The 24,457-nt window shown below is 39.6% G+C and overlaps 1 protein-coding gene across 3 annotated transcripts; it reads right to left on the reverse strand.

Annotated features, from left to right (window-relative positions):
* Positions 1-1,669: 1,669 nt before the first annotated feature.
* pibf1 (progesterone immunomodulatory binding factor 1) lies at positions 1,670-24,327 on the reverse strand. 3 transcript variants are annotated; one of them, XM_007545391.2, is made up of 18 exons: positions 23,644-24,320; positions 22,803-22,903; positions 22,290-22,488; positions 22,053-22,172; positions 21,444-21,577; positions 20,619-20,727; positions 20,112-20,231; positions 19,962-20,023; positions 19,668-19,793; positions 19,259-19,357; positions 11,970-12,135; positions 10,659-10,809; positions 9,281-9,371; positions 8,683-8,785; positions 6,462-6,592; positions 5,357-5,441; positions 3,289-3,468; positions 1,670-1,850 (listed from the first exon to the last, which is right to left on the reverse strand). In XM_007545391.2, exons 1-18 carry the CDS (start codon positions 23,908-23,910, stop codon positions 1,797-1,799), a joined length of 2,298 nt encoding a protein of 765 aa, XP_007545453.1. In that variant the 5' UTR covers positions 23,911-24,320; the 3' UTR covers positions 1,670-1,796. The 3 variants fall into 3 exon arrangements, with proteins under 3 accessions (XP_007545453.1, XP_007545454.1, XP_016523465.1); XM_007545392.2 differs by lacking the exon at positions 1,670-1,850 and adding an exon at positions 3,864-3,936 and having other exon boundaries at positions 3,295-3,468; positions 23,644-24,327; XM_016667979.1 differs by lacking the exons at positions 1,670-1,850; positions 3,289-3,468 and adding an exon at positions 3,943-5,271 and having other exon boundaries at positions 23,644-24,326.
* Positions 24,328-24,457: the final 130 nt, after the last annotated feature.

A 24,457-nucleotide genomic window follows, 5' to 3' on the forward strand; every position in this document is an offset into this window, starting at 1 on the left:
AGGGTTGTTGTTGACTCTCAGCCAGTAGAAACCCAAGATTCACTTTTGCATTAAGTTATAAGACCAATAGAAACTTATTATATTTTTGAAAACATAAACATGTTATGTCCTACATAATCGTTGGTGCAACTGCTGATTTGACAGCTGTACACAAAGTAGTAAAATCTCTTTATTGAAGAAGCTGTTCGTTCATAGAGTGATGCATTTCAGCGTATTAGTGGAAAGTTGAGGGGAAGCAAAAAAATAAAAAAAGTGCACAAGAAACACGGAAAACTGCATCCTAGGAAAGATTATGAAGTAATGCCCATTCGAGATTTTTCCTTTAAGAGTATTTCCTGTTTCTCAAATTTCAGGAAATACTTATATTTAAGAGTATTTCTTTGATGTACTTTAACATGTATTTGCATCCAGGAAATATACCACTGGGTCAACAGAGAACAAATGTATACATTTACATTTGTCCAATGTGATTATGAAATGTTATACATAAACACACTATATATATGGTTTAGTTTATAAGATATAATCATCTGCAGAACACGTTTCAGCAATAAGGTAGATCAAAGTGTTACATGCTTACAATAAAAAAAAACATTACATTAAAGTGGTATAATGAATGAATGTAAAGAGCAGATGGAACAGACTAATGATGATATTTTACTTAAAATAAAGGAAACTCAACATATGTTTTTAGCCTTGATTTAAAAGAACTCAGGGTTTCAGCATTTTTGCAGTTTTCTGGTAGTTTTTCCCCAGACAGCCTTTGAGATATTAAATTTTTGCCTTAGTAAAAATGTCAATATAAATTTTTTGGTGGAAAAAGACCCTTCTTTGCCTTACAAAAGTAATCATTCCCTTAGTCCACATGGTCGCACACGATTTTATTTAAGGGTAACAAACTAAAGGGACTAAATACAAAAGCGTTCCTGTGTAAATTTTTTATTTGAAATAAAAACTTTTAACTATATATATTCTTTTACATACAATTCAAATAAAATATATTGATGTTTGACAAAAAAAAAAGGGCCTAGTACAAGTGTGCTTTTACTAGAATATTGCTATTGTAATTTCAGTCCTGAAGACCAAGCTCACATGTTCTCTTGAGTCAGAGAAGCCATTATTCAGTCCGGTTCTTGCAAGGCTTCTGATGGCAAAACTCAAATTTACTTGCACAACCAAACCAGTGATTTCTTCACATCATAAAGTCGTCATTAATCTGCTCAATCTCCACAGTCAAAAGAAAAACACTAAAGGTCAATTAGGAAAGACCATGAGTCATGTCAACCAGGAAATGGAAGCTAGATTTGCACCATTTTGTATTTAATATTTTGAAGTGTTAACAGAAAACAGTTGAAAATGTCACAGCCCGGCTTTCACAGCAGCCGTGTGACTGAGTTTAATATGACACCAATCAGAACATGGTCTGAAATGATAAAGGCATGCCTAGTATGTCTATATTTAAAGCCAAAGGAGTTTCAGCTAGGGCAAATCAAAGGCTAAGGTTTCTGCAGTGTTGTTTGTCTGTAGCAACCAGCAAGTGTCGCCAGAAAAAGATGAGGAATGAACGGTGTCAAACCAAATGCTGCCAACATAAAAGGAATTTTGGTGCAATTGGTGAGGAATAGTACAACAACAACAACAACAAAAAAAAAAACTCCAACACAGATAACAACTGGTTCTAGTTTTGTATTTGAAAAGTTGTTAAAAGGTAACACAATTTACAATAGAAAAAATAGGTTTAGAGTACTGGAATGTACAGTTGTTTAAATCCTGAGTGAGTGCCATTGTGTGAATTTTTATTTGTATTTCTGCTTTGGCCTTTGGTACCAATCAGGAGCTTCTTTTTTGGTCTGCAAACAAAACAGAGAAGAAATTTATAAAAACCTTATTGATTTTCGTCTGAGTCAACAACCGATGAACCAATTAGACTTTTCATGGCTAACACCAACTTCTGTTTTTCATTGAGGTCTGACATGGCCGTTCCAATTTTTTCCTAAATTGGAAAAAAAGTACTTTAGGTTCCTTGATAGAAAAGGTTGTTTTGAATCCGAAAGAAAATGAAGGAATTACGAGATAATTCCTATTTATTGGCTAACAAGTGTAAACACCCTCGTTAAAATGCAACCTTTTCTCCAGTCCCACACAAATAATGTGGCACATATCCCTGTGCAATTTAGATTTAAAAACCACAGCTAATAACTTACAGAAATAAACAGCAGGGAGAAGACTGGAGGAGCTGCAAGGATTTCTAATGAAATGGAGTCTTCGGTTTTTTCTACGTGACTCAACAATCTCCTGCGTTCTTCAAATGTCTTGACTAGCAAGTAGGTTTGAAAGAATGAATTATATTCTGGGATTATGAATTAAAAAACATCTAAGCTTTGCTAAAATCTCCTAAAGCCTTGTGGGACAATGTGACGAAACCAAACTTAAAACCGAACAACAACAACAACAAACTTAGAACTTATTTACAAATAAGTCTTTCACCACAGGGGAACATGGCGGTGCTGGTTTTCGTCCGATCAAACTGGGGGTTCGTCGTCAAGGTTGTTGAAGATATAAATAACTAACACTGGTCATTTTTTTTTGCCCCAGACCTTCAGACGTAGGACTGACTGTTTGAGCCAGAATCCAGAACTACGTTTGACAATGTCCACGGTCCGAGTAGCTGAACAGGTGGATGGATCAAATGGTGATTTAGCAGAATCATTTTAAGGGTGTGCACACTTGCACAACTGGTTTATTGCATCTTCCAGCTTTGGCTTGTTCTTTAAACAGATCATTTGAGAACTAGTTTTCACTCCTAAACTTTATCTGGCTTTTTTATTAAACTCCTAAAAGTGCATCAAAGTGCATGCTGTTGGGTGACGTGTTTATACGTCAAAGTTGTTAGATTTTATGCATTTATCGCATAAAATAAATGCGATAAATGCATTTTTACTGTTTAACCTTCCGATCATTGCTCAGAGTCTATATTTGGACTATTAGTGGTTTCGGATCACTTCTGGGACTTGCTCCAGAACTCTTCTCTACTCGGATGGACTTCGCTAAAGAGCTTAAATGAAACTAACCAGGACCGGTCTTGGCCAGGATTCTCTTGTATAAAGAGATGTTTAATCCGAAAGGGATTATTTTATTTTTTTTCCTGGTGAAATAAAAAGGTTAATAACAATAACGACAGGAAAGCTATTAATTATTTCATGTCAGACTCGAGTGTTCTTTTGTCTCAGCTTTTGTCCTCGCTGGTTAGATTGGTGTGACTCATTAAAGGGTGTGACCAACGCTTACAAAAACAGTAGGTTTGGGCTTGTCTGACGATTCCTCATCGTCGGTCCCGCTGACACGTTTGGACTTCTGCTTTGCTGTTCCAGAGGCCCTCGTAGCGCCGTTACCGGCTCCAAACAGGTCTGGGTCCACTCTCAGCCCGGACCGCAAGCCGACCAGGGCCTGCTTCATTATTGCCAACTCCTGGAGAGTCACGGACGTTATGCAAAAAAATAATAACAATAATTATCGGTGTAGATAATTATCACTTGATCAATAAACAGATAAGTATGAGAAACTCTTTTATATTATAAATCTTAATCTTCTCCTTTGTCATATTTACCTAAAAATCAGCGTCGTTACGAATCTGATAACACATGGCTTATAAAGCAGTTCAGCGAGCTTAAAGGGTCTGCAGAGGTGCTACCAGCAGGACAGAGGGGGGGTAATTTCACGGTTCTATTTATCACATCTGAGGACATGAGCCTCGGCATGTCACATACATGCATAAACGCATACACACACACGCACACACACACATCATGGTGGCATCCCAAACAGCCGAGCTGAGGAACAGCTGTCTATGACGGTGCACATACTTTGTAAAGCAAACGGCTGGATTGGAGACACACTCCGATGTGTACACATACACACGCAGTCTGACAGGATGGACTGCAACACACAGTGTGATAAAAAGAAAAATTAGTCAAGCTTATCAATTAGCTGATAAAATGAAACTTGATAATATCTAACTACTTGGTCAATTATTAATGTCTTTTTCACACAAATTGTTGTTTAAATGTGAGTCGTTCTTTCTGTTAAAAAAAATAGTTTAGTGAAGTCGCTTTTACAATGTATGCGTAAAATGTTTGATATATTTTTTAAAACATTTTTTTTTTATGTTGTTTTAGATAAAAGGTCAAAGGTCTGGTCAAGTTTGCTACAAGACAGGAATCCAAAACATCCAAACTGGTTTTGAAAAAGATAAAAATAGGTTAACTTGAAACACCTGTGATAACCTTTATGAAACACAACCTAAAGTTTTAGAATTGTGCTTGAAAGCTGTGAATTTGGTATAAAATCGAACCAGTGTGTGAATGAACTATGTCAGTTCTGTCAATGAGAACGAATAACCATAACAGAAAGATTGTTCATCAAGAAGAGCATGTGGCTGAGCTTTACAAGAAATTGAACAAAATATTGGTGGAGGCGTATAACCTGTAAAAATATTATTAATAATAATTTTTTTTAAAATCGCAAAACACAGACATCTAATACAGTTAGCCTGGCATAGCTTGCATACATTCAGTTACTAAACATGTCCATGAAAGAATGTTGTTTAGTTGTGTTGGTGGATCAAATTCCTATTTTTATAACTTTTATGTGATTTTCTCACATTTAGATGATGACCCAAATAAATTTCTCCTGGAGTGTTGAACGTTTACCTCAAGCAAAACAAGAAACAGTAGATTGAAGAGTAGAAATATTTCACCACGATTAACCAATGTATTATGTATTTCAGACCGAAGGATATGATTTAAATGCTATCTAAAGAGTTATTATTCTGACTATAATTTGATTGAATGAAGCAATTATGAACAAATTTACTGCATAGCAGATATAAATCAGGGCAGTTAGGAGTACAGAGCGACAGCACTACTTTCTTCCTCTAATGCAGAAACTCACTCATTCATTCACTCCTGTTACACATTTATTCTGACGATTAAAGGACTTAATTTTTTTAATGTGTTCATGTACGCTCACAGGATCTTTGTCCTCGAAATTGACAGCTGAAGCGGAGGGTTGTTGAATATGTGACAGATATGAATCTGTTTGTGTATATAACCACCGAACTTTACTGTCCCTACCAAACTTTTGCTGTATTTTCAACAGAACAAACCGGGAATCAAACAAAAAAACACATTCACTGTGTTAGCAAAGCAGGCTTTGGCCTTGAATAGCAAAAATTTCCCAGAAATGGTAAGGATGAGTATTTCCACTATCCAGCTGAAAACACAAAATAAAAATTGCTTTTGACTTCTCTTTCAAAACTCATAAAAAATATCACTATGATCATTGGCACTGTACCTACCTCTTTATTGTTGAGAAGTCGCTCCAGGTCGGCTGCCATGTCATTCTTCACTTGCTGCAAAGCATTTCGCTCTTTCCTCAAAGAACTGCAGGCGGAGAACATTAACAAATCAGATCAAATAGAAAATGATTTCTGTAATAGCACACAGTTTTCTGAAGCACCTCTTGTAAAATGGTTATATTTGCTGTAGATATTTGTAGTTTTGATTAAACTGCACTTCAGTTGTCTTCAGTGTCAGCAAGGATTAGGCTCAACATACTCATAAAGGCATACAGAATTAAAAACCAAAAAAAACAAACAAAAAACAAAAACATATTTTCCTGCTCTGTTTTAGCCTGAAGGGAAAACAAAACCAAGAACATAAAACGAGTGTTAAAAACAGGTGTTTGTTTGCTTTATCACCAGCTAATTATCAGAGTAAGTCACGAATTTCAAAAAAATTACAACCAACATATTACTGCGCTGTTAACATTTTCCATCTAGGTCTGTAAAACAAGCTGGAACTTGTGGCGGTGCACTTTGAAAGCAAATCAATCTTAAAGCAACAGTCTGATCACCGTTCAAAGGAATCTGCAGGGGGCGGGGGGATTTAAACTCGTTCTATCAAAGAGACCCAAACATGAAATGACAATCTCCTGAGAGCTCTGTCTCTGTTTGCAACAGATAGTCCCGCACAGCCACAGGGAGACTTCAGCTTCCCTGACAGATGCAAGGAGGATCGAGAAGCTTGACGGCGTTTAAAAAAAGGATTTTTTTTTTTTTGCCCCATACTCCTGCTTGCCCCAGGTGAGCGCACAGTGGTAGCGATCAGCAAGCGAAAACCTGCAGTCTGTCAGCTTGCATACTTGTCAAGCAGCACAAAAAAAAACAGTGGGCAACAGCAGGAATATAGGTCAATACCAAGCAGGTGCATGTGTGTGAGACAGTAAAATGGGCTCTATCAGATAGAGAGAGAGACAAAAGATGAGAGACGAAGATAAAGCAGAAGACGCCCAGGAAACGGGGGGGAGATACGGCAGGTGAAGAACAGGTTACAGAAAGAATGCAAACTTCCACCGAAAGACGCACGCATACGTCCGTACGTGCGTTGAGGAGGAAGACGCACCTGACGTCGTCCTCGAGAGAGGAGACGCGCTCCCTCAGCGCCCTGATCGCCGCATCCTTTTCTCTCACCGTGTCGATCAGGAAGCTGTAAGGCTGCTGAGTCTGCTGCAGCAGCTGGTTGGCCGCGGACAGCTGGGGTTGAAAACACAAGTGACAGAGCAGTCATTTTATTTTTGGACATTTCTTCTTACAGGGTCTGACTTTGACACGGCATAATAAAACCTTGTCCGCGTTTTGTTGAATAGAACTTTATGCGCTGGTGCAACAACAAAACGGTGCATATTTTCAAAGCGGAAGGGAAAGTGCTTTTCTTTTTTGGTTGATTTTTACACAGTATTTAAAGCTGTTTTTTTTTCTCCAAATCTGATATTCTCAAATAAAATCCAGTTTGACCTAATTGAATAATTTTCCTTTGTAACGTATCATTCATGTCAGCAGGCGTGATGAAAAGTGTTTCTCCCTCTCCCCCCTCCCCCCGTCATATCTGGGTTGCATTTTCAACTAAAAGCATCCGCAGTGTCTCATAGTCACTATCGTACTTAAAATCAACAAATAAAGTTAGGCTGTTACACGTTAAGCCATTTTTATTGCAAGTCAGTAGTGAATACCGGCTAGGTGGAGGAGTGAGAACAATAGCGAGTTAGTCAGGGCATCTGTGTGGGTGGCTAAGAGGGTAACACCCTTGCTCTTTTCAAGTGAAAAGGAAATATCATTTTTCACTCTTTTCTTTTATACTCGATGAATCATCGTGTATTCCAGACGGGTACCAGTCAATCTCGGCTGACAGCTGAAAGCCGGGTCTATTTAGACTCCGATCTGGCCGGCCACTCCACTCCGACTTTGCACAAGCTTTCCTCAGATTAACTAAGCAGCAGCAGCGAGTGAAAAAAAATAAATAAATAAAAAGTGAGCACACCGGCAGCTCGTAGCCTCAACCCTCAACGGATGACTTTGAGACATTGGTGCACGAGTGGCGGCCACGTGACCGCCAAGTTTGACGCGCAAATCCAAGACTGAAGCCGTATTGTTGGTGTATGCACATGAACGCACACGAGTTGCCAAAGACAACAAAGGGTCGGTGATCGGTGCAAAGAGTTTGTTTGGAGAGTGAAGAGCGACGCTGTCATGGATTTTGACTCCATTTTCCATTCATCGTGTCAACAAGTGTGACAGGTACAGAGACTGGGCTCATGCAAACTCTATTGTCGGTTCTTGAACAACTTGTCATTTTCCTGGCTTCGTTTTAGAAGTTGGAAAAAAACAAAAAAAACAACAAAAAAGAAAAAACAAAAATGGCTTTAAAGACTCTTACTGATAAGTCATGTGGTGAGTGATGATATCTAGTAAAAGTTGTGCGTGTAACAGGACGAATAAAAATATGCAATGAATTTTTGTTTCTGTCTTCAACGGATGATGATTAAATTTGCCGCTTTTGATGTTATTCCTGTGATACTGGTAAACTTCCCAGAATTCCTTTGAGGTTTCACGTTGTCTCAGGTGTTTCTGTCTATTTATGTAATGCTGGACTGACGCAATGTTGTCATAATTGCAGCTCAGAGGCTGAAATAACATCTGTCTGATGGTCTCCTATCCACCCAGGATATTTGGTGTGACAGTACAACTACAAATATTGAACTTTTTCCAGACTGTTCAAAAGATTTTACGACGTACTTGTACTCTAAAGGCACCTTGTTGCCTGTATTTGTTTTAAAAGAGTAAAACTCTGTTTTGCAGCAATTGTACTCGCACACAGTGTGGCGTCACCTCTGCGCTCATTACGAATAATTAATGAGAAATAAAAAGAAAACATTTAATGTTGTTCTTGCATCTTTTCATATTTTAGTTTCAATCAGAGTCCAGCTTTTCGCGGACTTTGATCGGTAAAGAAATGCTAGAAGATGCCACGTGTTAGCATCTTATCAAGGAGCAAAGTCAAACTAAACTTCAAGATGCAAATTCTGAATTTCCTTTGACTCTTGACTTATTTGTGGTTGCAAATCAAACTGACGCTGATAGCTGTGAAGCAACCAGAGTCTGCATTACTGTGGGAGAGTCGTGGTGGTGAGAAAACAAGCGTGTTGGCATGTATGTGCTTGATTCTATTTGCTAAAAACATTAATAATACATTAGACCTATTCCAACGAAGATGTTCCCCAGGCACACACACACACACACACACACACACCTGTGGATGCAGTGTGTGTTTCTCTGTGTGAGTGTACCTCCTGAGACATCTGTCCCGTCTGGTTCTGGTGTCTGTCCAGGTCCCTCCTCAGTAAGGTGTTCTGCCTCTCGAGTTGCAGCACCCGGCGAGCCAGATGAACGCTGCGTAACAGAGGAACACGCACACACAGGCACAGCTACAGAATTTACAACATTAACAAGATCACACTCGTCTTCATTTGCATGTTACTGAAAATCAAAGTTTCAGGATTTTCTAGAACTGACGCACACTGTTGAAATACACTGGAACTCAAACAATTAAAGGAAGTTTATCCTGAAAAGAAGCCAAATGTTCCTCTGAGAGAGTTACTGGGATTGAAAGTGGTGTTTTAAAGGATGCTTCAAAGTTTCAACCTAATTGAACAGGTTTCCGTTTAACTCCACTAGGTTTTAATTAAAACATAGCTGGCATTAATAGTGCTACTGCACAGAGGGGAGATGCTGACCAATAACAGAAATTAAGATGAATATAAGTCAAAATGACCGACTCAAGTTTTAAACACATTTTATGAAGTTTTCTTTTTTATGTTGTGCAAACAGAGGCCATCGATTTGGTAAGAGAACAATGATTGAGACGTGTAGTGTCTTGTACTTTACCTTTGCTTCAGTCTTCTTTTGGCCGTTGTGGGAACATTTGCGCCGTATCCGTATGAGAACAGAACTCTCTCTGCCTCCTCCTCATTCTCAACTGGTAAGATGCAAATACAGTTTGTAAACATCTCCAAATACCAGCATAACGTACGTGTCGTCGTTCTGTGCAGGTAAAAGTACATCTTAGTAAATCATATGCGTATATATGAGGGTCGTTTGTCAAATTAGGTTCTTGGCGCACAGCGTAGCCTGCCATGAATGCGCAGGCCAGTTAGCAAAGCCACCGATGACGGTGGAAAAAATTGTTTTGCCGCCATTAGCACAGTTACAGCACATACACGAGCAGGATTGACGGCGCTAAGACTCTCCTCCTGGCTCTTGATTGGTTGTTTTTAAGCGAGAGTCACATTTCTGCACATGGAAATAGAAGCACTGGGAGAAGGTGGAGGAACTCAAATAATTCACCGATTATGTTGGCACAACATATGGTCAGTTTCACACATGCGTAAAAAAAAAACATGTTTCTGTCAAAGTTACATACTGCAGCTTTAAATAACATAACATCTCATAGATAAAGTTCCCCTGTATTTGCCTTTAAAACTCTTTTAGCCAAGCATGCACACATGCTAGAACTCCCTGACATAATAGCTAGCTAGCTTATGGATCATTTGATTCACATCAGAGTACATAAATAATAATTAACAAATGCTTTCTTTTTCAAATAAAAAAACTCCTGAGGTTGGAAGTTGTTAGGATAGCCTGTATGGGATGAATTTAGCTCCTTGTTTTCTCCCTGATTACTCATTTTTATTCAAAACACCTGATCCAATGTGACATGATGTTTATTAGCTTTACCAGTTTCAGATTAAGACAGATATTCTGGTACATGCTCCATACTTACCCCTAGTGGGTTCTTGCAAAACATTTAACAAGATTTGGCAACCCTTCTCAGAATATTTAAGGCAAAATAATTATCTATTCAGAAAGTGATGAGATGCCCCCCTCCCCCCAGGTCAGTTCCATATTTCAAGCTCTGCATAGATCATCAGAAGCTGCTCTGTCAGCTCTTTAAGCTTTTATGGATGTTTTTATTAGCTTTGAGAGAAAAATCATCACAACAAACTGAAATAAAGGCCTTGAAACATCAGCCTGGGTGTAATTATTCTACATGATGTGTCATAATTATAAATCATAAATGAACAAACAACATTCTAGTTTATTGAGTTGCACCTGTATTTGCAAACGAGTTCAAAGGAAACTGGAATCAATTGACAATCTTTTCTCATTGATCCCCACAAACTGCCACATTCTCTGCTGCTGAACTTGAATGTTCCTTTTTGTTGTCTTACTTCCTGCCTGAGCAACGCCAGAGCTGTGAGCTTACTTTCAGCCGCCTGCATGGTGACCTGGTCCAACTCTTGCTCCAGTTTCTCGTACGTCTCCAGCCGGGACGCCTGCTCTGCATTCTGGGCTTGAAGCTCCGCCACCCGCTTCTCGGACGACGTTTGGAGCCTGTAAAACTCCTGAGTCAATAACTGAGGGAAAGAAATATAAAGAGCAAGAACAAACTATTTATTTGCACCATTTTGTGCAACTGAAATCAAAATCAAAACGTGACGAAGCAAATGAAACATTTACTTGGATAAAGCTCTTCTCGTGGCAGATATGAAGCAGTTAAAGCGACAGGCGCCGTGTCAAAAGACCAACAACAATCAGTGTTGCTGCATTTGAATTAAATTTTAAAATGTGATCTTTTACATTTTTTAATTGTAAAAGAAGTACACACCACCTTTATCATCAGCGTAGCATGTCTACCCGTAAAACCAGCACGAACAGCATGTCGTAACAATACATATTTTATTCTGAAAAATATCCCAGCCCCAACAAAGGCTTCATCGCGATAGACTAAAACGCCTGCGGGTCGGAGCAGTCGGATGTTGAAATACAACTGCAAGCTCAGATGCTGTTGAACAGTTCTTCAGAAAGAAAACTGGTGCCTCAGCAGGAAGTTCCCACTTCAAAATTAATACTTTGCAAAAGTTTGGTTATGTAACACGTCTGCGCATTAGACGGTCTTAATTTATGTCACAATCAATCAATCAATCAAGTTTATTTGTGTAGCACATTTCAGCAACAACGCAGTTCAAAGTGCTTGACATCATAAAGACACAAAACCACAAAGTCAAGAAGACAGCACACAGTCAAACAATTGGGAAAACCAGTAAACATTACATTTTGGCAAGTGCCATCGTTACACATCAAAATGTTTCATTTATTATGGTTGAAAAGCAAATCTAAACAGGCGGGGCTTTAGTCTGGATTTAAAGAAACTCAGTGTTTCGGTTCTTCTGCTGTTTTCTGGAAGTTTGTTCCAGATTTATGGTGCATAGAAGCTGAAAGCAGCTTCTCCATGTTTGGTTCTGCTTCTCAGGTTATAAATTATTGCAAATCCCCCCGCCCCCTCAAAAAAACATAGGGGATCATTCTAATATGACTCTGTTGCTATTGAATAATAGAAATTTGTGTATGTCTGAAAAAGAGGATTTTGTCTAAATAATAAAAACTAAGCCAAACGTCATCTAACAATTTCATTTTAATGCTGTGGCCTTAGAGGAGATCACATACGTGTCTGACAAGAAAACTGAGACGTGATGCCAAATCACTCCTTTTTTTTTTTTTTTTTGAGTCTGAGTACCTCAAGCTTCTTCTGCTGTTTCTCACACTCCACCTGGCACTGAGCTAGCGCCTTCGCCGTCTCCTCCTTGAGCAAGTGAGCGCGCTCGGCTTCGAAGGAGTGCAGCTTGGCCTGGCTGGACAGCTCCGCCACCCGGCTGTCAGTGCCCAGCTGGAGCTGACGAAACCTGCGGAATAAGAGCAGTGAGCGAACGCATGCAACCACACGCCCCGATAAATAACTGCGAGCACGTGGACTGAACAAAAAAAAAAAAACACAAAAAAAACCCTGAGATCACGGGCTTTTGTGCAGACAGATTAAGGGGATCCGTGGAAACAAAACGCTGTAGGTGTTTTACAGGAGCGTTTAACACAAAAGCCAACCTCGGCTTTAAGCTGAGTGGTTGAGCCGGCATATCGAGTGATTAAATAAATGAACATCCAAGGTCACATGGCATGCTGTCTTACATCTCCATGTTTGGAAATCGACAAAAAATTAATAAAAAATAGGTTGGTTGGTATGCCTTGAGCGATAAACAGTTCATGGGAAGCACTGAAGTGGCATCCACGTTTGGCAGTAAAACATATTACATTAGATAACCTCTCGCAGGTAAGCCAAGCAGTGAATCATTCCCCCAAGTCCGCTTAAAGCGCATTTTAATCTCGTTTGATCTTCGGTGCTTCTGCCTGGCATCAACACGGTGTTTTTTTTTTTTTTTTTTTGCTCTTTAACAATTTATTGAAACAAAGAAAAGGAGACAGGATGTCTCCTTAGACAGGATGTCTCCTTACAGATTTATTTCTTCTATTTTTTTAAAGAAACATTAAAGAAGAAACATAAGTACAAAAGACAGTTTTCTAATGAGAAACTCATCAAGTAAGGATTAAAAAAAAAAAAAAAAAACTATCCACACCAATCTGCAAGAGAACATAACTAAACCACTCTTGTTGAGTCATGAACGCTGACCTTAGCTGAAGCATTTTAGGCATGAAGTGCCTTACGTGTTGTTCTGGGTTCTTTTGTGAGCCCCTGATGAGTCACTGATGCTTGCGGAGTAATTCTGATTGGATGGCTGCTCCGTAATTTCTCCATCGCTGAGGGGAAATATGTGGCTTAGAGGAAAGCCTGAAAACGGCTTTGTGACCCGTTTTGGACCGTTACATGTCAATTCAATTGTTTCTTGCGTGTTCTTGAACTTCCATAAATCATCTTTTATTTCGGTTTTTTTGTTTGTTTTTTTGGTCAATTAGAGTCATCGGGCCGGATTAATTCGCGACTTTCTAGATTTTACAGGTCAGGCAGTCACGAGGCCCCGGGTGTTGGCCAATGAGTTCGATCTCAGGTCAACTCTGGTACAACCGGACAATTATGGTGAGGTGGCAAACACTTTTCTCAAGGGTGTGGCTGGGTTTGAGTAACTCTTTCACTTAAATAATGAAATATTTATTAGAAAACTGGTTTTTAATTTTACCTGGCTTATTTCTGTCATTCAAATTTGTTTCACAAACTGAAACAAAAAAAAGAAGAGAAAAAACCCAAAGAAACATTTTCACTAAAAAAGGATGAGTCATTTATTTGTTGTTTTTTTTGATGAGCAGACATTTCATGTTGATATTTTCCCCCAGAATTGTTTTTTTTAATTTTATCTTTAACTGAGAATATGTTGCTTTATTTCTTTACACAAAATCGGCCTTTATCTTAGGCGTCAAACAGCTTAAAACTCTTTACTTTCTCCGATTGGAAACGCTCCTCAAGCCGCGCTCAAGCACGCGGGCACAGGCTCCATCGAGCCATGGTGGACGGCTGGATAATATTAATAACTCTCGATTACAGCTGACCTGATGAGATTTCATCACCCACGGAGGGCAGGCTCGAGCTGTGCGCTCACACGGACGGACAAGTACACATGGTTGAAATTTTATGCCTTCTTTTATAAATGGCAGCTGCCATCTCTGAGCAAAGAAGCTCCACTTCCCAATTGTGGAGAAAAAAAAAAGAAAAAAAAAAAAAAGATTTTTTTCTAAGACACAATGTTGACTTCCTGTCATTTTAAAGATAAAAAAAACAGATACATGCAGCAATATTGAGGATTTGGTGAAAGTAACTGTTTAGCTTCTTTTAAAGGCGAAAGTGAAAACTGAACAAATGTGGGTATTTATTTGTTTAAGGGAAAGTAGGCGGTGCGTTATCCTGTGTAAGGAGGCCCAGCACGGACATCTGAGCTTGCACACTCGGTGTCTGACGCCTTTTCAAGCTCGTCCTGCTCATTCTTCGCCCCAAAAATAGTGGCATGCGTCGGGTTAGGGGTTAAGGGCTTGAGGCTAGCATCTGTCACTGCTGGCATGCGATGCGACGCAGAGAAAGAATGTGAGCGCAGCAGAGAGGTAGCAAGAGGGAGAGCAAAGTTTATGTGTGTTTGAGTGCATGGAAACACCAACAGCTGGTGGTTTGGATTCGGACAAATGACTGGTATGCAGTAGTAACGCAGGGCAGGGACGCTACCGCTGCTGTTGCTGCTGCTGCTGCTGTGTGTGCATATCTACAGTGCCTTCCAAAAGCATTCATAATATTTAGACTTTTTTTTTTCTTTTGGTTACATTTTGTCACATTACATCGGCAAACATTGAGCTTTTTACCGGGAATTTATGTGACAGACCAACACAGTGCGTAATTGTGTTCTAATTTTTCTTTTTGGAAATAAAACAAACAGGAAAAAAAAAAAAACACCCCATCTCTACTGGTTTTGGACATCCAGAACTTGAAATATTTCACCATTTTTCTTACCCAAATTGTTTAAACTCGGTCAGATAGGATGGATGGCATCTGGAAGCAGCTGCTTTCAAGTCTTTTCATAGATGGACTTCACCATTCCAACACATTCCTCATATGGTTTTGACATGAGTAATTATTTTTGTCTACCTAAGCAATGGATCACTGTAGATCCTCCAGAGTCATCTTGGCTACTTCTCTGGTTAATGAAGGTAAGTTTGCAGTTGTGTCATCGTTTCTAATTCCAGATGATATAATCATTGGTTGGACTGTTATTTTATTTATGGGTTTCAGATTAAACGGGATTAAAAACACATCCATGCCACACTTATCAGAATGGTATTTGCAAAACAACTGAAAATGATTCATCTTTTTTTTTGCCTGTTTTTTTTTTATTGTCATCATTTGAAAATTATGCCCTGATACTTTATGTACCTCATGACTAGGCCTGTCACAATAACAAATTTTGCTGGACCATAAATTATCCCAGTAATTATTAGTAATTAATAAACTAAATTAAATTTTAGCTATCCAAAATAAAACACGTCAACCAAAACAGCAATAAATGAAACGACAGACAACCAAAACCATAAAAAAAAAAGATGAATCACAAAATCGCCCTTCACAAATATTAATCATCGAGCTTGTTTTAATTTAGTCTTAGTCACGATGAAATAAAATACAAAGTAAACTAAATCAAAATGCGCCGGATAGCATGGAAAGTTACACCTGCCTCCATAAAAATCAAAATCCAAGTTGAAAATATGTCCGAGAGCACATTTTGTGTTTGTTTGTGTGAAATCTCAGACTATCTTTTTGCGATTGTTGTCCAAGACTCGAAACTTCCAAGAAAGGTCATGACCCGACCCGGCGGGACGTTCAGGGTCTAAACTGACACGGAAATTGTTGCCTGTAGCAGCGACAGACACTAATTACTGGGGGAAATGACTAAAGAGCAACATCTACTTCTCTTTTCAAACCCAGCAAGTTTCAAAAGGATCCTGCGGCCAGCCTGGCAGTTAAAATCTCCAGCTTATGAGAGTGAGATTTTTCAGCAGTGAGTCTCCCCGGGTCTCCGCTCCGACTTCCTTGTGACCTCTGGAGTTCTAGTAAAGTTTTCATATGGTTATTTAGAAAGACCCGGAAAACCGCAGCCGCCTACTTAACGCCACGCCCATGACATTCACCAGTGACAGACTGCAGCTGAGTTCTGACACACACATCAATTGGAGCTGAACATAAACAAATATAATAAAGAAATCTGTTTAACTATTTAAGAACACGTTTCTTTTCTTTTTTTTTTGTGATAGCCAAATTGCCAAATATATCAACGTTTTGATGACTAACAGACAGGGATGGGAAAACATTTCCAGAGATTACGAAGGGAATTCTCACACTGCAGAAACATGAAATCTTACTAATCGTTTTTTTGTCTAGTTTCTAGAGCAAATATCTTTGTACACTTGAATTAAGAGAAACTTACAAGTAACTTTTCAGCGAGATACAGGAGGTTGTTTTAAGTAAAAACTCCTTTATATTGATTCTATAAAAGCAGATTATTTCACTTACAAGATAATTTTCCCATAAGTCAAATGGAACTAGTACTTTAAAAAAATATAGATATTAAGGAATTATTTACTTAATTCAAGCTCCTATATCTTGCTGAAAAGTTATTTGTAAGTTAGTCGTCTCTTATTTCAAATGTACTAGAAACTAGACAAAAAAAAACACTTGGGAAGGTTTTGTGTTTTTGCAGATGCCTACAGGGGCAAAATCTTCACCATCTATAAATTAACATTGCAAAGTTTGTCAAATGTAAAACACAATTGTGTTTAATCGTCTCTGTTGACAACAGTAAAAATAAAGCACATAAATAAAACCCAGAATCATAGCTCCTGAATCTGACTTTCCTTTTTCCGTCCTTGTTCTCCTAGCAGACGGTTTCTGCGCTGATGATGTGGCTTTGTTTAGCTCTGCTTCTTCAAAGCTGCTTGCAACCGGCACTTCGTCTGAAACAAGTTCCTTGCGTTTCCACAGAAAGGGAGCACTGAGCCTGGGAAACTGGTTCCAGTTGGGAACAAAATTCCTACTGAAGCCTGGAAGCCAGAGTTTCTTGACGTCAAAGCAACCCGACGTGGTTGCCACCGCTTTGAAGCGTTAGGATCTCAAGCTAAGACTTACCTCAAGTATGAAAAATATAATAGCTTAATAACTTACTATGTCAAACACCTTACATTTAACTTGCCTTATAGTGACGCAAGCGAAACAAAATGTCGGTTAAAGTTTTACAGCTGTTTTACGCGACTTCCCTGCGTTTTACAACAAGGTGACCAAACTTAAATCTCGTCATAAAGTCATCTTCAAAGCTGCGGCTACAGGCATGTCTCTTTCACGACAAGAATGTTGTGATTTTAATTCCGTAAACAAAGGACAGCGAGCGACTTTCATTCTTTCCACAAGGATTAGAAAGGAAAGCAAAAATGTCGTTCTGTCCAAACTGTAATTCACACAAGAACACAAGCAATGACTAATAAGTGACGAAAAATCCCTACATCAAAATGAAAGCTTGGAAAAACAAACCAATGTAAAAGTGGTCAGTGTGGACGAATACAATTCCAGAGCTGCTAGTGAAATTTCGGATGCATTCAGGGTCTTAAGAGGAATGCAGAGGTCCAGTGGAGGAAGATGAACACACCGGTTATCAGATGGGAACTTAAACTACAGAACTTTGTTTTCTCTGCAAGTCCTGTGGGGCCGTTTGGAGATTTAGCCAAAGCAAACTCCTGAAACAAGAAGAAAGCAGAATCTCGCTAAGCTCTCGTTCTTTATTTTCTCACAAGCCTAACAACTCGTGTGAAAGAGTGTTGTGGGTAGAGCTGGATAAAATGAAATTCATCACCTTATTTTGCTCATTTAAAACCCCCGAAAAGATTTGAAATGATGTTTACTCAGCCACGGATTGAAACGCCGATCGGGGTGTTTGACCGCTGAATGGGACCTGCCAAGTTTTAACCTCTGAAGTGATTGCAAGCAAGAGTTTACAGGAAGACGAATGAATGTGGAAATATCAGTCGTGGGTTATGGCCTTCCCACTGCACTGATCCATCCCTGAAGGGAGATTGCTGTGAAACTGAGACACGTGGTTTTTCAACACACTTCCAGTAAAATGTTTTCCCCTCCAGACAAAAAAAAAAAAAGGATTGCCCAGTTCCCGGATATTCGGCTCCGTTTGTCCGCATTGTATGTTTTTGTCTATTTGGGGCAAAGTTTGTCCAAAACTCATGTGATGCCCTCCATTTCTCCACAGAGTGTTAAGTTGCAATCATTAAGTTAAAGTAAGGCAAAAATTATTTCTGATTGAAATACAGTTACTACAATCAGATTTTCAAAATTCATATCAGCAAATGTGCAGGGTGGAACCAATGTTTAATTTTTATTTTTATTTTTTAATTTGGAGCGGAGGATTTCCGGCTCTCGGTTAAAGAGGAACAAACTTTTTAGATAAAAAATCATCCGATAAAGTCACAAATCGACACTTTCTGCTTTTGGAAAACTCTTAGACTTTTTTTTGCCAGTCAATTATCATCATCTTTAGTGTTCTTTCCCAGGTGACTATATAGTTCTCTTCAATAGGCAGGGTGCATATTTAAATGAATTTTCTTTTCTTTTCTTTAGTGAAGCAGCGGTGAGTACCGATTGCGGTTTTCTCTAACGAGCCTGACCTGCCGATTACGATTTTGACCGATACCGATTTTCTTTGTCTAAAATGTTGCAAAACATAGCAAGACAGTGGCTGAGTCATCAACAGTGGCGTGACTATTGATAATTGCAAACATGCAGACATGGTCTGGCGTGTGTGTCGACCAGTCAAACCTCTCTCACGGCAGAGCAGTAGAGGACGGTGGTTGTTTTTTTTTTTTAGATCTTCGCTGGGGTAGATAAGATGGGTGGAGGAGATTGGCTTCGCATGAAAGTATCGGCCGATCACAGATCTCCAAAAATTAAGGAAATCAGAGCCGATTTATCAGTGCTCCCCTAGTAGCGAGTAGATATTTACTGATTAGTAACACAGATGTAATTCTTGATGTTTATTTGTGATAAGCTCCGGGTAAATAACTTTCTGTTTTAGCTGAAGTGGTAGTTATATTTGCAATATTTTCAGTTAATGCAGAGTCTGGTTATTTTTCTTCTCTCATGCATCAATGGCAGCTCAATGGAAATAAACACTGTTCATCCTTCAGAGTGAATAAGCGTGGATTTATGGCACCTGCTAAGATGACTGACTCCTAAAAAGGAAACTGCTTCCTGCTAATCAAGCTGACTCTTAGCATACAGAACGACGATAAGGACTCACCAAAACCTGAATGAGCAGCAGAGTTAGATGCCACTATGACTTTTTTTTTTTTTTTAAATGCAACGCGGTGCATGCGCTGCGATATATCTTCGCTGTTTTCCGACCCGTGTGCCACATACTTTCCAGAGAAACTGCATTTATGTGTGGCACATGTGACTGATGACTGATAAAAAAAAAAAACACTCACTGCTCCAGCAGCTGGTCGTATCTCGCCTGAGCGTCCTTCTCGGCGGCGGCGGCTCGGTCTTTCTCCAGGACTGCATTGTCTCTGGCTTCGCGCAAATTCCTGCAAACGGAAACCAACGCGCTGTTAAAGACAGGAAGCCCTCACGCGACATCCGAGCACTCAAGATTCCCAAGAAGTAATTAAGTACAATTTAATGTTTCAGCAAACAGCGTTGCAGTTAATGAAGGTAAATATGTAAGCACTCGAGAATGAGGAAGCTCAGCTTAAGAAGTAAAGCCGTCACTCAGTCACAGGGCCAATTATGCCAGTACGACAGGCAATTACAATAAGAATCAAGCTAGGAATCGAAATACATGTTATCAAGATGACAGTATTTAATATTTAGTATTAAATATTTCAGATTTCAGACCTGTTCTCCCTCTCGTACAGTTCTCTGGAGCTTCTCTGCAGGTTCTCGATCTCCTGACTGGTTTTCAGTCTGATGTTCTCCAACTCCTCTCTGAGCTTGCTCTCGTACTCTGACTTATAGTAGTCCCTGCGGTGGACAAATAAGGAGAATATAAGAATAAAAGCACTAATTCTTTTGGTTAAAGGTTCTCTTCCAGATAACCAGAGCGAGAGGAAAATGTTGAAGTGTTTTAAGTAAAGTTTCGCAGCAGAACGAAGTGGAGCATGAGCTTTCTGTGACTGATGTGGATCTCACCTGGATGCTACATATTTTTCATACGTGTTCTCCCTGGCTTTCTTCGTGTCTTCCAGTTGTACCTGCAGGACAAAAACAGGAAGTAGGAGCAAGTCATGTGACCGCCTCCCGCTCCCGAACGCTTTGTTTACAGGACGAAGCCTCTCGGACCTGCAGTCTGTCTACGCGATCTTCTTGGTGTGCACAGCGGATGCTGAGCTCCATGTTTTGCCTGTTCAGGTACTCCTTGTCCTTCTGCAGGAGAGTCACTGACTGCTGCAATGTCGCCACCTGGTGGGCAGTGAGGTTAAAGGAGAAGGAGTCAATGAGCGGACCAAACGTTCAGTTGTTATGTTAAGTTGGGGATTCTAACTAACATTTCTTTTCATTTTTAAAACTCATTGAGATTTTGACAATCTCAATGAGTTTCAGAAAGAAAAACGATCCAAGCTAGACAAATATTTTACAACTAAGGTTTCCATGGGCACAATTTCAACCCCCTTTTTCCCCCACTGCCTGAAATCAAATTTGATTAAACACGTTTTAGCTCAATTAGGATTTCTTTTTTTTCAAATGTGCTAAGAGATGTTTTCACACTTTCTTCAAACTCAGACATGTACACACATACTAAAAATCGAACGACATTTAAACCATATAGACTGGGTTTGCGTGAAGCACCTCGTTGCTCAGCGTGTCCCGTTCTCTGGTCAGCGCCGCGTGAGACAAGTCCACCGTCTCAAACTTCCTCTTCAGCTCCTTCAGCTCCGTTTCAAAGTCATCGCGCTCCCTGTGTCGTTACAGCGGAACACAACACACGCAGCTTCATGTGCGACTTCCAAATGCAGGTTTTCAACATCATGCAAAACATTATTGATGGAAGGATGTTATTAGCAGTTGCATTTAGAAAAGCTACATCTGAAACAAGCTTTCGGATTATGAACGAGTTATTTTCATAAAGTATTACATGTGTAAATACTTTTGTGAAAGTTCTCTACTGCGTTAGAATTTTTTTTTTTTTAAAGAAATATAAAAAGAACTAATAAGTGCTTCTTAAATGAAAGCACTTAATAAACATTATTCATACTCATTCCAAATTTTAAAAAAAATAAAGAAAATAAGGTATTATATGTATTCAAGTGGTACTTTTATGGCTTTTTGTATAATACAACCTTTATTGAAGATATGCAAAAGTAGCAACAAATTTAAAGACGTATGTAGCCTGTATTTTCTATTTGAATGGCTCATAAACTTCATCCCTCAAAAGTTTAAATCTTTAAACCAGTAAAATGTGCCTTTATGAAATATAAGAAAAGATGTTAACAGCATGCAGCTTTTTAATACATTTTTTTTTACTAATACTGAACAGCTTAAACCTCTTTTCAAATGTTTTTCAGTATTTTTGCTCTAAAAAAAAAGCTAAGAAATATAGGTGTAGAGGAATCATCTCACACACACACACACGCACACACACACACACACACACACACACACACACACCCTCACCGCTTGATATTTGGGTAGTTCTCTCTGCGATAGTCGCCCTGCTGGATGTTCTGTTTGGTGTCGGCCAGCTCTAAGGTCAGCCTCTGGCTCCTCAGCTCCAGCTCAGAGCGCAGCCGCCGCTCTTCCTCGTAGCTCTGAGGGATGTTGCCGAATACGGGCCAAATGTTGAAAATGTTTCACAGAGATGCTCATTTGATGTCAGTGCCACAAAACCAACCAAACAAACAAACAAAAAATAAAGAAGTCGGCAAACATCTGAAGATTCTTAAAGTGGGGGAAAAAAAATTGTTGTAGCAGAATTGTGCTCCCTGTATTAAGCAACAAAAGAAATATTAAGAAGCATCAAATATATGGATGTTTTTATAGAAGCTTTCTGTTTGGATGTAGAGGGGGTTTTTTTGTATTGAAGATGTCTTCAACTCTAAGGCATTTAAGCGACTCTGAGTCAATGCGAACGAAGTTGAACCACATTGTTATCTTGTCGTCGCTATTCGTGCCTGCAGGGTTACAGCTCGTTACTTTGGCTTCTCCCAGGAATATGTCCACTATATGTCCCATAAGATCATTTCAAAAAGATTAAGAATGGTGAGGGATATTTCTCTCATGTACCTCCATCAAAAGCTTCATCTTGTTTCTGTGGACGTCCAGCTCCTCGGCCAGGTAGCTCCTCTGCTCACCGAGCTGAGCCAGTTGAGAGCGGAGAGGAGTCACAGCCTCATAGAAACGCATCTGAACGCACGAGACAAAGAGAAGAGTCGCCATGTTGCGCGTTTTCAGTCTTTTGAAAAGAGGGGCTCAGCTATCAGCAGGGGAAACGTCGACGCGGGGACGCTCCCTCGTACTTACGGCTACGTATTCCTGAATGCTGATTCTGTCGTCGGGCACGCCCCGGAGCTCCTGGTAGCGGTCCCGGGGAATGTCCAGATCTCGGAGAGACCGCCGCAGTTCTCCGGCCTTCTCACACAGCTGGCGGTTCGTCTCCTCCAGCTGCCGCTGCCTCAGCAGGATGGTCTCCATCTCCTGCTTGCGTAGAGCCTGCTGCTTCCTGGTGAACACGGCGTTTGTTAGTTAGCGCAGATAACTCTGGCGTTAAGCTTGCTCAACACTTCCTTCCAACAACTTTTTTTTTTTTTTTTTGCTGCATGTAAAAAGTAAAAAACCATCAAACAAGAAAAACAACAACAAAAAATCCAATGTATTTCAAACCATTTTTCACTTTTGCAAAGAACCAATAGAATAATTGTCAGCCTATTTGCTCACACCTATTTTTTGTCCGTTAGGAATATATTCCCTAAAAGAAAAAAGACATAGCATCAGTAAGACAAAGGTGTATCATCTATAACTACTACTGCTTCTTACTTGTTTTCTTCTTGTGCGAGCTTGAGCTGGCTGTCCAGTTTAAGCGACAACACTTGTTTTTGATGTATGGCGTCATTTAGCTTTTCCTCCAGTTCCTCGACCTGCAACATAAATTTGATCAACACACGCATGTACAGAAGCGTTTGAGGAGTGTACAGAAAGATTAACGCAGGGAGACAAATGTAAGTCAGGTCGAGCTCCAGTGAGCTAGTCTAGTCCCTAATGGTGATGTGATGCAAAAAAATAAAATAAAATAAAAACCTTACAGAAATGTTCTACAGACATTAAACAAAATGTCGGCAAGCATTTCTGACAGTCGAAATGACCCCACCTCGCTTTCAGCTCCTACTTCTTCATCAGCAGAAATGCGCTGCAGATGCTCTGTTTGATGGACAATCAATATTTTTTTATTGCCTGGTTATAAACAGAAAAGTAATCAAATAGTAATTTAATTTTAAATCAGCCAAACTAACATGGAAGTTTGTTTATGCTGTTGTTGGCTAAGCGGCCTTGGATTACAGGCCTATAAGTTTAACATAAATAAAGAGACTGATTGATGGATTGAAATGGGCGCACTCCTTTAAAGGAGCCCTTATTAACGGCTTTAAGCCTTGTGTGATGTCATCAGAAGCATGTATGTGCGAAAGCTTGGTTTTTGAAAAGTGGATGTTTACAGGGAAGCAGCAAAATAAATAGACCATCACTTTTTGTTCTTTAACGCAATAAAAGTGCGTTTATTTGATTTTATAGAGCAGCCTGACTAGTAGCTTTAAAATACAAATATGAAGAAAGCACTGAGGTGAGTCCACCTCTACTCTCTCCCGGCTCTCTGTCCAGGTACCTTTGACATGTGGTCAGCCTTCATGTTGTCTATGATGAGGTTCTTTTGAGAAAGTTCTATTTTCAGCAGCTGGAGGGTGTGCAGCAGCTCCTTCCTCTCGATCAGCTGACGGGTCACCTTCTGGGAGCCGTTGCGTTGCTCGTCGGACGAAGACACATCCTCGGTGGTAGGCACCGTTGTCTCCAGGCTGAGGTCCTCGGACTCCAGGTCCAGTGAGCTGGAGACGTTGGCTGCGGTCGGCTTCAGCTGCTGCTTCTTAGGAGGCATAGTCCCCACTTTGCAGTTGCTGTTCTTCGCTTCTTAGCTAGTTAGCGTCCAAAATACTGAGACTGTTAGACGACGAACTAAGCGTTCAGTTTCATCTCAAGAATTAATTCTTAAACGTTAGTTTGAAGCAAAAATAATCCCATTACTGTATTGTTTTGGCTAAGTATCTTTTGAACTAATCACATATTTATTTCTGTCTGACTATTCATAGCTGAAATACCTTCAAAAAGTCTGGCAAACTGTTAATAATTTCAAGAGTCCCGCTCCGTGGCGCTTGCTAACCGCCAGCTGTTGTTTGACTGTTGTTTCACTGTTAGCGACAGCGCCCTCTATCGTAAACAAACTGACTACGGCGCTTTGTAGAAACGACACGTTAGCTTGTCCGCCATATTGTGAGTGTCAAGCTCACCTTGGAAAGCGAACTTCAGAAATAGGATTTCCATTTTTTTAAAATGAAAGTGACACTAATTTAGATTAGTTGTTAAGCAGTAATATTGGAAAATCAGTTTAAAATGGGGCAATACCCTAATGCTTAAAAACTGACTTC

This window comes from Poecilia formosa, unplaced genomic scaffold (genome assembly GCF_000485575.1).
Source record: "Poecilia formosa unplaced genomic scaffold, Poecilia_formosa-5.1.2 Scaffold12, whole genome shotgun sequence".
Taxonomy (NCBI): domain Eukaryota; kingdom Metazoa; phylum Chordata; class Actinopteri; order Cyprinodontiformes; family Poeciliidae; genus Poecilia; species Poecilia formosa.

Bases quoted from the DNA above. Each gene is read 5' to 3' on its own strand.
- pibf1 (XM_007545391.2), bottom strand. From the start codon at position 23,910: ATGCCTCCTAAGAAGCAGCAGCTGAAGCCGACCGCAGCCAACGTCTCC. The intron at 21,578-22,052 runs GTACATGAGAGA...AACATCCCTCAG, and splicing joins AGATGAAGCTTTTGATGGAG to AGCTACGAGGAAGAGCGGCG. The intron at 20,024-20,111 runs GTCCGAGAGGCT...TTTGTCCTGCAG, and splicing joins ATCGCGTAGACAGACTGCAG to GTACAACTGGAAGACACGAA.